This window comes from Spea bombifrons, chromosome 2 (assembly GCF_027358695.1).
Source record: "Spea bombifrons isolate aSpeBom1 chromosome 2, aSpeBom1.2.pri, whole genome shotgun sequence".
NCBI lineage: Eukaryota > Metazoa > Chordata > Amphibia > Anura > Pelobatidae > Spea > Spea bombifrons.
The window spans coordinates 130,559,397-130,575,685 of record NC_071088.1 but is presented as its reverse complement, the minus strand read 5'-3'; the positions used below and the strand labels follow the sequence as shown (position 1 = coordinate 130,575,685).

General features: G+C 38.9%; 1 protein-coding gene across 1 annotated transcript in view; it reads left to right on the top strand.

Annotated features, from left to right (window-relative positions):
- The window catches only part of ARHGAP42 (Rho GTPase activating protein 42), a 113,716-nt gene that overhangs the window by 50,080 nt on the left and 47,347 nt on the right, over nucleotides 1-16,289 (top strand). Inside the window, exons 3-4 of the mRNA XM_053456514.1 lie at nucleotides 2,467-2,528; nucleotides 16,172-16,243. Coding sequence (XP_053312489.1) covers nucleotides 2,467-2,528; nucleotides 16,172-16,243 — 134 coding nt within the window. The remainder of the gene's footprint in view (nucleotides 1-2,466; nucleotides 2,529-16,171; nucleotides 16,244-16,289) is intronic.

The window sequence follows — 16,289 nt, the reverse complement described above, 5'->3', positions numbered from 1 at the left end:
GGGAAATTAAACATTCAAAGAATGGGCATATGGCTCCTGAATCTAAAACGAGATTAAGGTCCGAGTCAGAGAAAATGGGCAGACTAGGTGGGCCGAATGGGTCTTATCTGGCATTCCATGTTTCTAGATGCCTTGGATATATAAGAGCAGCTTGTATGGTTAAAAAAAGCCATGTATGTGAAAGTTGTTTTTTTTAAGAAAAAGTATATATTAGAGATTGTGCCATTGCTCCAACTAGACTAATCGGTCATAGGTTGAAAGAAAAATTCTCTTATTCCTTTGAGGTTATTGAAAAGTTATTACCCCGGACAATATTTCATAATCAGTGTTTCGTTCATTCTTCAGCTAAATGACACTTGGGGGGGGGTCTATTTAAAGGGACTGAGCTCTGCTTATACTCGGCGTCAGTGTGAAGATTCGCCTCTTACACAAACTAAACAATTTCTGGACAAAAGCTCCTAACCTATAAAACACAACAACTGAATCTGTAACTAATCTTTTAAACGGTGTAACCCAGTGTTCAGTTACCACTAAACTTCCTTGGGTTACAATTTTACTCTTCAAAAAGTTGCTCTCCTAAATATCGTTTTTTTTGGTTGGTTTTTTAAAACGAAAAGGAAAAAAACGGGCACTATTATATCAATCGATGAGATCGAAAAGATACTCCAGCCATCTGAAAAAAATGACAATACAAACAAAACAAACAATACAAAAAGGGAAGCGCAACCCTTAAAAAAGCATATAAATTCTGATTTTGGGGTGTTGCTGAAATTACACAAAAAAGCAAGAGATCAGCGCTATTGGTCAGTATTATTTAAAAAAACGTATCTGAGGCATAAATATTGGGGATTCCATCACACTTTATGGCCGTATATTGCTTAGCCTGTCACTACGTCCAAGTACCCCAAGTTTGGTGAGTCCAATTTTACTTCGTCGAGGAGCTGAATCCACCTACTGAATCCCCCTACGCGTTTGCTGTCTTTCCCCACTCCTCAGCTACCTGGCTTGCAGAAAATGCATTTGGCCAAACTCTTCTCCAGCTTGCCGGCAGACTCGTGTGCCATACCCACCACCAGCCAGCTCCAGAGATTGGCCGTTCTAGAGTTCCAGGGGGGTCTTTCGAGATCCCCTGCATTTATGTGCAGAAAACACTTCTATTGATTACCGGATGATCATAGTGAGTGAGGATTTGATTACAGAAATATGGGTTCCCATGTGTATTTATTCACTCGCCAGGCTGTTGGCCAACTTCAATGTTCTGCGTCTCCTCCTCGGTCATGAAGGAAAGATATGCAGTAGAACAGGCTTTGGGTGCTCACCACAGCTTTCAGCAGGAGCCAGTATTTTAGTTTATTATATCATTTCATCCCTGTAAGAGTTACGTTTCACTTACCTAGTCATCTCTTGGCAGAAATGTACCCTTATTCTGTGAAAAATCTGGAAAGATTTATGTATTTTATAAACAAACCTTTAGCCATTATAGTTATATTGTATTTAACTCTGGTGGGTACAAGTCTGCCAAAATTCACCGTTACTATACATTCTACGTTAATACTTTCCACGGGGATTAGAACATTCTATCTATGTTACGGCTGTAGTTTTAACAATATTTTAAGCTTTTTATCAGCATAGCATAACGTCATGGCTCAGTCGTCTTTATCAGTGGTCTCCAAACCATGTGGATCCGGGACCACCTTTGAGGTTACTGATAAATGTAGCGTTCTGTATGTCATCACCAGCCAGTTTCGGTATGATACTTTCCCAAATTTGTAGTGTTTTTTAGAGGATTCTTGTAAGGCTGGAGACATCTCCCCTACATGCTAGATTTAGAATGTCATATCTATGGATGTGGATGGACATGGTTTAGCAGGGAACTCCCTTTTTTGGGAGTGGCTTAGTAAGGGGTGTGGCTAACCATATATAAGGGTGGGGCTAGACCCAGATAGCTCAAAGCTGTATGGGAATGGGCGGAAAATAGGGCGGGGAGTGGGCAAGCCTAAGCACCGCTCTGAAGAACATGGAGAACGAGTATGATGACCCTTGGAGCAAGAGAAGCAGCGCATCACCTGGAGACTCCGGGCAAAACACGGGGAGATCCAAAGTATGCTCTAGTAGAATTGGCCAATAAGCAATCATTTGTTAATATGATGATTCCGCTACAGGTTTCCATATTTATATTCCATAACCTTTAAAACATTTCTACACATATTCATGTTAAAATGATCTTTTATGGAAAAGAAACATTTTAATGGGTTATCCCCTTCAGGCGCTACACCGGAATCTAATGAGATCGTGAGGCTCATTGCGAAGGGCTAAAAGTATGAAGAACAAAAATGTTTTCATTGCATAAAATGCATGCATGTTTTATTCATCTGTGAAATGTGCTTTCTCCGACGCGTCTTTTGTTGGAAGCCTTTTCATCAGCTAATGGACAAGCGCACTTATCGGCATTTCCTTTCATTTTAGCTCAGTCCTTGAAGGAGTTTGCCCGGCTACTGATTACTGTGGAAGAGGAAAGAAGGAGGCTGGTAAGACAAGAAATGTCGCCTAATTATTGGAGTTTGTTATGAGAATGCGATACAATTGTTTTCGGGGGGAAAGAAACCATCAAAGCAATGGGGTTATGGATACGATTTAGAGTTTTGTCTCCCACCGCTCAACGGAAACCTTAAATGAGAAGCTTTATCCTTGAAGGAGAAGTCATGTTTTTGTTTTTTCTTTCTTTTTATTTATATGATTGTAGAATTTCCCCCAGGTCTACGTGGACCATTCTTGATGCCTTGACACTTAGGAGGCTAAAGTGCCATTAGACCAAAGTACAGTAATTGCTGCCAATACATGCGCAGCTCTGGACCCTACCCCGATTAATGAGGAGATACCCTTTTTGAGTACATGGATGTTTAGCAATGCCAGACCTTCTTTGCATGTCCTATAAGTAACACGAGAGATTTATTTATGACTTATATAAAACATGGGACAAGTTTTAGTGGCGTTAAAGCCTCATAACACTTATAGTGGCTGATCGTTTAATTCAGTTTTTATATTACATATTTTTATTTAATTTTTTTGCCTTTTTTTAATATTCTGATATCACTTAATGATTACGATTTTTTTATGTAGTGAAAATGTCGGGTCGTGTGAGCTTCCATTATCTTATTTATCATCTATTATCTTTTTTAAATTTATTATATTATTTATTATCCATTATCTTTAAAATTATTTTTCGAATCTATTATTATTTATTTAAAAATGTCTTTACATCTGATTCAGAATAATGATTAACATGCGTAGAAATACCATCTTTTTTTTTTTTTTAACTCTTTCTTTTTACTCTTAATGTTTCTGTTCTTGTACTTGGTACTCTGCCCACTATTCTGCCAAACCTCATTTACCGTATACATTTTGCTCTGATGTATCCAGTTTGTTACTTTCTGCGGTTAAATCTTCCCCTGTAGCTCTGAGCGATGCTTCCTGTTTAGACGGACCTTACTGCTGGCTTCCAAAGATGATGTCTATTAAGACTCAGATTTCAAGACGTTTGAAGTCATCCAAAGTGCAACTTAAAGTGGCAGGAACCTTTTTCTCTCTTAAGAAAACAATTAAGCAAAGTTTGCTTATATTAACCTAAAAGCGAGGATCCATTGCTTGATTGACTAAGCAGTGAAGGAGAAATAATAAATGCCTTTTCACTTTTTTCTGGTTGGCTGATTTATAACTTCATACCCCAGTCCCAAGGAAGAAACAAAGTCAAAAAACTTCTACCGTCAAATAGCCCTTTAATCACGCATTTCACCTCTTCTACAGTTGGTAGGGAAAAAGACATTGAAAAATGTTTAGGGTTAAAAATTGAAAGTCTATTTCAGTATAGGATTTACAGAAAAATAATTCCTAATGACATAACCCTTCAGAAAATAATATTTTAATCTTGGCATTTTTTTCCAGGGAACGCTTAATTGTCATGTGATGAAAAAATGCGGTGCTAATAGGTTATTGCCGTATAAACTGGAAAGGACTTATTTGTGCGTGATTAACCCTTAAGGGGAAATGACAGGTCTGCTAAGATGTATTTGCTTCACAACCTAGAGATCCCAGGTAATGCTTTGACTAAGTGGGACAGCACCCTAACTTTTTATATGTCTAATTATTTGTTGACTAGTAACTTGTAAGTTCGTGAGTTACCAGCTTAGATTTGGAGTAGAACAGACACATTGGTCTTTATCTAAGGTTGAGAAGCTGAATGAATAGAAGGCTTTCTTATCCAGTCTAAGTATTCCTTCCCCTCTGAAGACATGGATATCTAGGTATAATTATGCTTAGAGGCATGCCGAGGAATGTAAGACACCAAAGGGAATGGTTCTGCGCTCTTATATTTAGGTTGGCTCCCGTCCAACATCCTATCTTGTCTAATAGTCAGCTTTCACTTCCTCGAAAAGTAATTGATGTGATCTAATATTTTTAACATAAGCTCTCCTGGCACCCGAACATATCTTAAAAATACAAAAGAGGTGCACCCACCGACTCTACTTATAACACAAGTAATCTGACACACGGGGTACAATCTAATGGAGAAGTCCCTCGGATAAAGCTATTTTCCTCCTTGAGCATTAAACCCAGTGCTGTATATAGAAATGTAGGTCGGCATTGACCAAAAACCTGTTTTTACTTCATTTTGTTCCCATAGACTTATTTTTTTTACAGACCTGGAGTCTGTCATGTGATATTGGGGGTGGCTTTCCCTGCTTAATCACCACACCGAGCTCATTCTTTATGGCAATGCTAATGAAGTCCGTCCCGCCATACTTTTTCATTAGTGGATGTCAGGCTTAATGACTAAGACCTAGCCACTCTACTGTTCCCCACGGACAGTATGATAAATAGTCAGGGTGTTTTTTTTTTCTAGGATATTGGGTTAAATTAGCCAGCTAGAAAACATACAAATGGCTAATATGTTGCTGTCAGAAAACGTAACATGCAAAAACTAGAACTGATTCAAAAATAAAGAAAACAGCACATTTCTGAAATCTTCTTTTTACTCTGATACTAGTAAAGAGATGATTTAATTGTCAAATTGATTTACAAATCTCACGGTTTTGTGCATGAAAGGGTTAAGAAACGCGTACAACTGAACGTGTATATATGACAAAGAGAGAAACCACGTGTTTTGTGCTTTTTGGTTGAATACACATCTCCTGACATTCTAAAAGCTGGCTGAGGGTGATGGTAGTACCTGTCCACATCAGCTTACAGTGCTGAATCCTTGGCACAGAATGCCTGGATTGAAATAAACTATAATTTTTTGTTTTAAATAGATTATGGTTATAGCAGACAGTCTCGCCATTACGGCAATAATAACACGAGTAAGAGACTGCAGAGAAAAATATATATATATGCAGCGCTGCCACAGACAGAGGTGTCTATAGACTGCTGGCTAGCATGGACTCGATCCTGACAGCTTGGGTAAGACCTGCGTTAACACCTTGATCATTGTTTCTACCAGGGTATAGCGAGAAACACCTTTGATCTGCAGCTCCAAATGATAATTGAGTGATTACGATCCCGCAGAGCAGACAAAGCTGGCCTTGAAGATAGCGAGGCGCAGGCGTGAGGATATGGTGTTAGACACATAACTTGTTCTTTATGGCGATTGTTCCAGGAGGACTCCTGCTGTTTTATCGCTTGTCACTGAGGGGCAGGCGACTTCTAACACTGCCGCTGTTAAGGGGCTTCTGGGCGACTCTGTTACATTTGGGTCCTTCGGTCAGATGCTGTCTAACCCTGACTGTTCCACAATGGGTGGATTATACTAATGAACTTTTTAAATGGATTATCCCTGAGACTCTTCAAATAATTACCCCTATTACAAGTATCCTGTTGTAGCGAATCAGTAATTGTGACGACCTGTGAAAACTTTGACTTGTCTTCCCAGATATAGACATTTTTGGTGTGATATAGCAATGTGGAAGTACCATTAGGAAAGCTCAGATACCCTTACGTATCTGTACTTACATTGTAAATACTTTCATATGCATTATTCAAAGTTAAAAAAAAAAGATTTTGAAAAAAGATTTTGCAAGATGGCGGCGTCCACTAAATAATTTACAAGTTCCCAGGAGGGGCTCCTGAGACCCTCCTGAGAATGCTGAGCCCCCCACACAGGTTGAATACAGGTACTGCATTCAACCATTCAAGTCAATGGATCCAAGCTTTCTAATCACACTGTGATCTGTTAAAAAGATTAAAAAATAAAAAAAATAGTTAATAAAATAAAAATGTGGTAACATGTGAAATAACTACCCATCAGGGGGAACATCCAGTTCGAACAAAAAGTATAAAATGAAAAAAAGAAAATTCTTCTTATGAGCTTCTTAAGTACTAAAATCAGTGCTGTATCTTCTCAAAAATCCCGGCATGGAAAAAGTCAAAATACTAGCAGGCTGTCTAGTAACTGATCATGAAAAACGTCAACAATTTTCATTGTCAATTAGTCGAATCGATTTGTTCGCATATAAGGTGAAGTTTTTTTCAGAGCAAATAGAGGTCAGACTATAAGACTAAGATCCAGATCCCCCGCAGGGCTGCAGGAGACACGGATCCTCCTCTCTGGCAGACGGTGGACGTCTGTGCGATGAACGCATACAACCTCTGCTGCTGCCTAGCACTTCCACTAGGGCTTCTATGACGGAGTGCCGGCATGACATGACCTTCCGGTGCTCTGTCATAGAAGCCCCTGTGGAAGTGGCGGGCAGAAGCGGAAGGTTGTTACGCGCATCACACAGACCTCCAGGGGCTGCCTCCACCAGACACCAGGGAGTCTGGAGCACGGGGGGGGGGGCAAGTCTGGGGATGCATTGGTAAGTCTGGGGGGAGGCAGAGTGGCGTATCAGTGGGGGTACAAGGCATATCTGTGAGGCAGAGTGGCAAGCCTGGGGTCAGATGTTCATAACTGGGGGGCAGGTTGGCAGATGAAAGGAAATAAAAACAGGACATTCATTTTTTCAATCGTAGCTTTTATTAAATATGAAAAAAATATTTTACATGTGAATTAATATTTACTAGCAAAACTTTTTTAGGTATTAAAACCTGGTTTGAGAAATATTGTGTTTGGGTTCATTTTAAAATATAGCTTTTATTATTATTATTATGTAGAAAAATTTGCATATTGTTTAATCGAAAAAAAATAATCTAATTATGAAAATAATTGTTTGTTGCAGCCCTATAGTTTGCTAATTATTTGAGAAACATCTATTACTATATGCTACATTTATGACTATAATTTTCGGTTGATTCAAGTATTTATAGCTTTTTATCTCCATTTTATTAGACTTCTGTATAAATTAAGATAAATAACCTTCAGATTCTTCAGCTTGTCAGTTCTAAGCACAGCCAGAAATGTATATATTCTAATTGGGGGGGGGAAAGCAAAGTCTTTTGAATTGTATTTATTTTTAAACCTCTCCAGTCACATAGTTCTAAATCTTTAACATGATGACAGATATAATGGAGGTTATGTAAACAGAGCAAGTCTGGTGCAAAGTGGTAAAAGTGGATCAGTCATCGGGAACATTGGTTTCCGTGGTGACAGCACAACTTTTAACACTTTGCACCTCTTATTGACCGCTTGGCCTTGGTGCATGACTCTCACTGTGTGCTAGATTTTTATTGTTATAAATACATTGCTCTGCGGTATAGAAATTATCAGGGAAGATTAAAGGATCTGAATCAATATATAGCCTGGAAAAAAAGAAGAGAGAGGGGAAACATTTAAATGTCCCGATCATAGGGCTCTCCCCCACAGCTTGCTGCCATTTAAAATAAAAAATAATAAAAAAATAATATGTACACATTAGTAGGAGGGTAAAATGTTATGTTCTCACTCTCTCATGCTCCATCACACTTACTCGCGCTCTCTTCCTCAATCTCATACTCTCTCTCAACGTCTCCCTACCTTCTCCACCGACCAATTCTGTGTCCCCATCTCTTTTTTCGGCAGCTCCGCTTCTTCTCTTGACTTGTCTTGTTCTTGTGTCTTCTTTCTTCGCCCACTTCTCCTTGGTATCAGCTACGGGAACCAGGCCTCCGGGAGAGCTTCCGCAAAAGGGGCCCCCCTCCGTGGCCCACCCTTTCAGACGGGGTATAGGCTGTCCATAGGGTCCACCGTTTTGCGGAAGCACTCCAAGAAGCCAAAATAATGCTGACAGACTCACAGAGGAAGAGAGGTGCGTAAAAGAAGTATGCATCATCGCATTGTTTTCAAACAGAAGAGCTCACCCTGCGGCGAGCGGCGGCATGAGTTACCTAGTTGCAGGTACACGGTCCCCGTATCTCTATGCTTTATCGCATAGAGAGTGAGAGGAACAGGGAATAAATGATCATGCCCTTCACTGTGTTCTGCGGGGGCCTAGGCCTTATTTACTAGTATATATATATATATATATATATATATTAATGGAAACTTATGCCCACTTGAATGAATACTCTGTGTATTCACATGGTCTGCCATGCTTAACAAATCACTGCATCTGATCCAAGCCATTCACTGTGTGATTTATAATTGTGTGCAGTGGAATAAAGCATAGTTTAGCGTTTGGAGACTAGCGTGGGAACATTTGTGTTCAATGTTTAATATACATAAAACCTTTTAGGGAAGACATAGTGTATATTGCTAGCAAAAAAACAAAAATGCTTCTCAATCTAATAAAGTTGGCAACAAATATATAAACATAATAAAAATTAGGGCTGCAACTAACGATTACTTTCCTAATCGATTAGTTGCCCGATAATTTTTTCGATTAATTGATTAATCGGATAAAAAACAATATGCAAATTTTTATTTAATATTTATTTCAAATAATTTAATGAACAAACTGGGTGTTAAAACAAACAGCAGAATAAAAAACTGAAAATGTACATTAACGTGTCATTGTACTTGATTTTATTGTGTATATTATTCATTATTTTTTGTTTGTTGGCTAGTTCTTTTTGGTGGCAGAGCCCCTTACAGTGTATAAGTGTCCCCGTAATAAATGACCACATAATTGCTAAGTATCTGGTTTATGAGTTCTCATGATAGATGATGGCACTCAGTAGACTCTTACATGCTCGCTTTCTCACTGAGTACCCGGACATCTGTACAGTGAAGACATTTGGCTTCAGAAGATTTTTTCCCTGGCCCTGGGTCTGGACAAAATGACTGTTACCAAGAGGAGCACCATATGGAACTTATTGTGGGTAATTTTGCGGCAATGATTTCTCTTTTTTTTCATGGGAAATCTGACAAGAAGGAATTTATAAATCATGCTTTTCTGATTGAATGCATTTTGTGAGAGTCTGCTACAATTTAGCTGGTGGAGCATTAATAGAAAGATGAGAGGGATTGAGATGAATCGGGCACCAGTACGAGGGGCACGAGCAGTAATGCCAATGATGTACATACCTGGGAGTCTCCAAATAATGCTCTGCTCCCCCGGGTCTCAGGGTCACTTCTTTATTTCTCTGGGCTGAGGGTGGGGGAAGAGTGTTTAGCCCCACCCACACCCCGCCCACTTTTCCTCCTATTTATAGTGTGCTTAGTGTTTGCATGTATTAAGTGTGTGTTTGTGGTTATAGTAATACTTCTATGCTTCCTGTGGGTTCTTGCTCGCAGTTGTGTATGAAAATAAAAATGCTTCAGCAAGACACATAAATGTGTTTCCAGTAAGTCTAATTATTATATAAGGGAGCGCACAACTCCAGTACAGGGGTGCAGAATTCAGAAACAGAAACAGAACACACATTTTGGAAATCCCAGGTCAGACAAAACTCATTAAGCTCCTTGATGGTTGGCTGGTCTGTGGCTCTAAAAGATTGGAGTTGGCCTTTAACCATTTTAAGCTATCATAGTGAAATGCTTCTGGCATGGGTATAAGGTGTACGTAAATTCTTTATAGCAAGACTGATCTGCTTTAGGTCACTTTTTTAACCAGGGAATTCAATATTATCCCGTTGTCCACCAGCTGGGGTTCTTATATATCATGAAATCCGTGTAACTCCAGACTGTGTGACCCAGAGAATCAGCTCATTCATACAGAGATTGGGGTAAACACCCTGGTATGTACTCAAATTTAACTCTGTTGCGGGAGCTCAGCTTATAATACTCTGATACACTAGATCATAACACACAGGAATTGTGGGTAAGGCGGCAGATACACATATCAACCACGAACAACCTGCCATCTGACTGGTGACCCCATCAGCTGGTTACACCACAAACATTACCACGAGGTCTCTTTGTGGGCTCCACCAGCCTCCGCAAAAATGGGCTCCCCAAGCCTTGGGGAGACACAATGAGGTTGGACCCTGCACTAAACATCCCAATTTGTAACACTGTTTCATTCACTTCCCTTCTCCAGCCCATATGAACTATTGGTCCAGTAAGGGCCAGCAGTCATGCTCCCCCTTCCTGATAGGTCCCGGGGGGGCCTTTCTTGATAGTACCTCAACTTACAAAAATAAATCTGCTGTCGCTAAAAGGGCCAAAAGAGAAGGAGTGCCCAGATGTCAAGGAATAATCATGCAGATCCTAAAAACAGGATGTAAAAAACTGCTGCTCCCATGGTGCTAATACGTACACACTGGTTTATGTGGTATGGGAAGAGTAACAGATCCAGTTAATCTGCTTTATGGCTTAAGCTTTTCTGCACTTCTATAAAAAAACTAAAATACTTTGGAAATTTCGTACTGTTTATTAAAAATGACATCTTGTTCTTGTTAAATGTTGTACTTCCCTTAAATATTATTCCCTCTTGTACTCTAAATGACATAAATGTTAGGTAGATCTGGAAAGGTCACAGGAACGTTGGAGCCCCATTTCTATAATTGTTGTTCTTGGCACCTGATTTGTATGTGTCGAGGTGCAACGTCAAGGTAGCAGCCCTGATTCCTAAAAATGTTTTTGTAAATCCTAAACATGTCTGGTTGCCCTCATAATAATGAGTTTTTTACAAGAACGTTTTTTTTCCAACCATCATGGTTTACTCCATAATCTTTTGATAAAGGTGTGAACCAATAAACACTTCCAATCAGCACCTTTCTGCCTAATGGGTTGTACTTAATTACTGTTAAGTGTGCCTGGTTTGCTGTACAGATTGTGTGTGAGCATGTATGTGTTTGTATGTCAGCATACATGTGTATGTGTACATTTGTAACTGTGTCAGCATGAACATGTACGTATAAGTGTATTTCAGCATGAATGTGTATGGGTAAATGTGTGAGCATGGATGTGTAAGTATTTCAGGGTAGGTGTGTATGTGTAAATGTGTGTGAGCATGGATGTGTATCTGTATGGGTGTGTGAGCATGGATGTGTATGTGTATGGGTACATGGATGCGTACGTGTGTGAGCATGGGTATGTACCAAATATAGGATCCGCTCTGGGTGCCAAATACTCTAGGTACGTCCCTAAGAGGAATACTTTTTTATATATCACTGTTCTATTCTTGTACAATACTCTTTTAACAGTTAGTGTGAATGCTATCCATTGAAGTAGCTTGACTCCCTTCTAATGATGCTTTATTGGTATGGGTAATGGCTATGAAAGCCGCTCATGTTTACTGGGAAAAAGACTGGATATAAATATTTCAGATTATTTGTACATGTTAGATTTGTTTCAAGATTTCACATTTAACTTATTAACATGTCCTTATGTTTAGCTCCATTGTAAACTAACATTTTTTTCTTTTGTAAAAGTACATGCATGAGATTTCCTACGGCTAACACAATTAAGATCTAACATACTGTTTATTTAGAATCTGCCAACAAATTCTGTAAGGGAGCAATGAAAGCTGGTGATATACCGTAGTACTCATGGAGGCAACGGATGACTTTTTATTCCCTGTGTATTTTTTAAATTATTTCCAGCTGTGGTATATACAGGAATAGGTTGAGAAAAAACATTGTGCAATGACCCTGAGTAACCTCCTTTAATGCCCGACTGTTGGAATGATGCTCTAAATGCCCCATGTGGCACTTGAGTAGTTAGAAACACATTGAACGGTGGAATATTTAATGTTTTATTGTGTTTTGGTCTCCTTTAATCGTTAATATACCTGGGGTCTCACTAAGTGGTATATGCTACCTGGAGGCCATCATGAACATGAGGCTTCCTCCCATCTCCACTTAAACGCTGCAGATGAAATGGAGGCTCGGGGGGTAATATATCTTTAATGGAAATGCTCAAACCTGGAGTGTCCTCAAGTATGCTCGTAGGAACAGTCCCCTTTAGCACTCAAATTCCTTCCTTTCTAGGAACTCAAATTACTTCCTTTCTAGGAACTCAGAATGTTAGTGGGTATGAGTGTTCCACAGTCCTAAACATCAGAATAACACGGATAGAAAGTGCAGAAATATATTTGTAAATTTAACTGTATAAATCAAACATACATTTTCTTCTGCTGTCCTTGATTACAGAAATAACTACGAATATGTCACACGGCCACATAAAAAGTCTCAGTAAAGCCCCGTTCCTAGTCATGCTTCCAGCCAGACCCCATCTTTGGGCACTTGAGATATGTGGAGGTATATATCATAAGTAGACCACTGTCTCTTATGTGGGTCAGACCATTGTCTTCTGTCAGGGGAAGACAAATGTCTTCTATCAGGGCCTGGTCATTGGCCCCCCGTTAGAGCCAGACTGCAGTCTCCTATCTGGACCATACCATTGTCCCCTGTTTGAGACAGACCAGGGCATCCTATCTAAACAGGCCATTGTCCTCTGTCAGGGGCACACCACTGCCTCCTATCTGGACCAGGTCATTGCCCCCTGTAAGAGCCAGACCATTGTCCCCTATTAAAGGCAAACCACCATCTCCTATCTGGACCAGGTCATTGCCCCCTGTCAAAGCCAGACCACTATGCCCTGTGAGACCAGGCCATCAATCTCAGTTCATTATTTTCTATAAATACTGTACTTGCCTTTTCCCAGGATAGCGTTTTGTTTAGTGTTCAAGAATGTAGTTCATAAAAAAATACTTACGGTAGCTCTTTTTTAGATGTGCTATGTATAGATGCTAGTTTTTTATTTATTTCTAAAAAAAACAGCTGTACGTCTAAGTAATAATGCAAGTAATTGATTATAAAAGTCTTAAAAATACAGTAAACTTTTCTTGCAAACATATTTTATTTCGTAGACAAAGCTGGTCTCTTGTAATTCTCATCGTTATTTTAAAATTCAGGAGTGAAAAGGAGAACACAATTGCAATAGGGTGCCCATCAGAACCAGAATTTAGTATTTTTTTTCCAACACATTTCCATATCATCCTAATTATTAAATGGTCAAAACAAGACATGGAGGTCTAGACGCTTTTTCCTTGGGGCATTTTTTTTGGTTCAACTTTAGTTAAATGTAAGAATTTCATCTTTCTTTAATTAATTTTCCTTTAATTGTTTCTTAAATATGCCTTAATAGAAAATTTGCTACTGCCTAAAAAAAAAATTGTGTGTAAATTTGAACTATCTCACAGGTAACATAGATCCATATCTGGGAACTCTTCAGGTTTGACCCAGAGTCTCCAAGGGAAGCCCAGTTTCCCTGGGTCTTCGGGCCAGTGTCATCTTTTTCCTGGTTGGGAAGTGGTATTTGGCCTATTATCTGCCCACAATCTTCCCTGCCCATGTGAAGCCATCTGGGGCTTGTCCCACTCCTGTGTCGGTCTAGACTCACCTCGACCCTTGGCTAAGCCATTCCTCCAGAAAAGGGAGAACTCTGTGTAGCCTACCCCGGGAAAACATATGGGTTTGCGGAGCAGTATAAATAATGGCGTGACTTTAAATTAAAGAAAAATCAATGCACTACATAATCTTGTTTAAGCACATTGGGTTTTTGATTGTCTACGTAACAACCACAAGTTGTGTTAATATACAACTTCAATAATAACAACTTGACAGTGGCCCCTCGCATCTGAAAATCCTGCAATTAAACGCCTGTGGAATATAATTCAGTGAAGTATTTTAGGATTTCACAAGAAAATGAAGCAGGCTGGAAAGAAATTCCCCCTGCCATATAAAAGCATTCCTAGTAATGATCTGTGAATGATTTATGAGAAATCCCCCACGGCAGTTTATTAAAACCACTCGAAATATCAAAAGACTGGTGACAGGAAATGTACGATGGTGGAATACCGGGAGAACGGCACAATAGTAATGATCTGAAGGGATCGGCTAATTAAATGGTTTAATCTACTATGAACAGTATGACTGACTGTTTAAGTAGCAGTCTTAACCGAAGCTATAGCTCTTCTGTACGACTCCCAGGAGGGAAAACCGCCACCATGACGGTAAATAATCATACTTATGGATTTGTCACTTTCCCCAAATTTTACGTTTCGCAATTCAGCATACTGACTTTATCTATGTAATGGTGTTTACAGATTGAAATAGGGATAATTGAGTGGAAGTGTAACACTCTACATAACTTTTTACCTATACAATTCCTAGCCAATTGGTTATAATATTGTATAGGTGAAAAGTCACCCTGCCCCCCCCCCCAAAATGACAAATAATAATTTTTCAATAACACGTATACTTTTGTTGCACCTGCACTTTTAAGGAGAGTTTAGATTTAGTTCCAATATTAATTAGTAGATTTAGTAAGAACCGCTTTTCAGGGTAAAATATGGACTATATCTTTTAAGATGATGGTTCTCAGGGGAATGCGACATGCAATGTCCCATTGAAATTGCGCTACTTTGTGTTATTGGCCAGGTGCTAACATTTCAAGTACTCCAGCTACGAAAACACAATTCAGGTCCTTAATGGAAAGCATGTCTAGAGTCAAATCAATCTTTAATGTAATGTTTGCTGGCATTTGAGATAATGTATGAAAGCTCTCAGAAGTCTTAGAATAGACTGTGCTCTTCTGTACAATGACATAAATAATAAGGAAACGGGGCTGAGAGGTGTCTCGGTTGAGATGCCAGCTGCTATTATTATCTGCTTTTATCCTACAGTCCAACAGTAGACCTCTAAAGCAAGGCTATTTTGCTGTGGCCCTCCTGCTGTGGCCCTCCAGCAGCTGATCTACAACTCCTCTGGTAGTTTCAGGGGCTGTCCATGAGGACGGAGGGTTTAGTGCTCAACAATTGGGAGTCAATCACTTTTCAGTGGTCCAAATCTGGTCCAAAAGTCACATTTTCACTCCAGTATTCATGAATACCGCTTGCTCTTTCTACTTTCCGTGAAACCTCCTGCAGGAACATGGATGTCAGTAGAAGTTCTTTGTAGAAGAACTTTGAACATCCTCTTCCGGAGCGTTGCTATATCTATTACTTTGTGAAGTGTAATTCTGCCATTTTTAGTTTTCATAATTTGTAAGTTGTTTATAAATTTCCTCTAAAGAAACTATCGTTAGTAGCTTTAATTACACCAAAGGAGAACTCAGTTTCAGCACCTTATCTGAGAACTTTAATTTTTATCAGAACTTTTTTTTTTTCCACATTTTCCTTTTCATAGAAACATTTGATTTGAATTTGATGACAGATAAGAACTATTCAGGCCATGAAGTCTGCCCGTTTTAGCCTTTATACCGTATATATATACACTACTGTTAAAATGATTAAAGAATACAGCAGACTGTACCTTTTAAGACTTATAAACAAGTGTTTTAAATGTATGTGCTTTTCATATCGGATTATTATAACTTCTATGTTTCTGGTGGTATTTAAATGTTAATTATGCAATCATTTACTAATACCATTAAATGCGTAATAATGTTTTATAGCACATTGAGCTATAAGATGGCTTCATGTTTAATGACATTATTGGTAGTTTAATATGGGTAGTTAAGATTTGTAAAGTCGTTATGTTATTTGTTTGCACTTTACGTGAACCTTTTATCCTGGGAATTCACAAAATGCCTTAATAATGCAAGTTATGGTATAAAAAAATAACTTGATGGATTTTCGTATGTGTTTTTGTTTGTTAATACGGTACTAAGGAGAGTACTCATTATTTTCATGTTGATATTAAGTAGTTATACATAATTACAGCAAATGCAATAAATGTCATAGGCTTACAGATGACTGTATAATAGACAAAACAGGAACTTAGACAGTGGTATATGGAGCCCTTGCCCCAGAAGCTTACCATCTATAAAAAATAAAGATGTACAGTTTTAACCTATCACATGCCTCTCTTTCAGATCCAGAACGCCAATGACGTGCTAATATCTCCACTTGAAAAATTCCGCAAGGAACAGATAGGAGCGGCAAAGGTGAGTACTTTCAAATATTCTTTCACAATAAAACAAAATGGGCCAA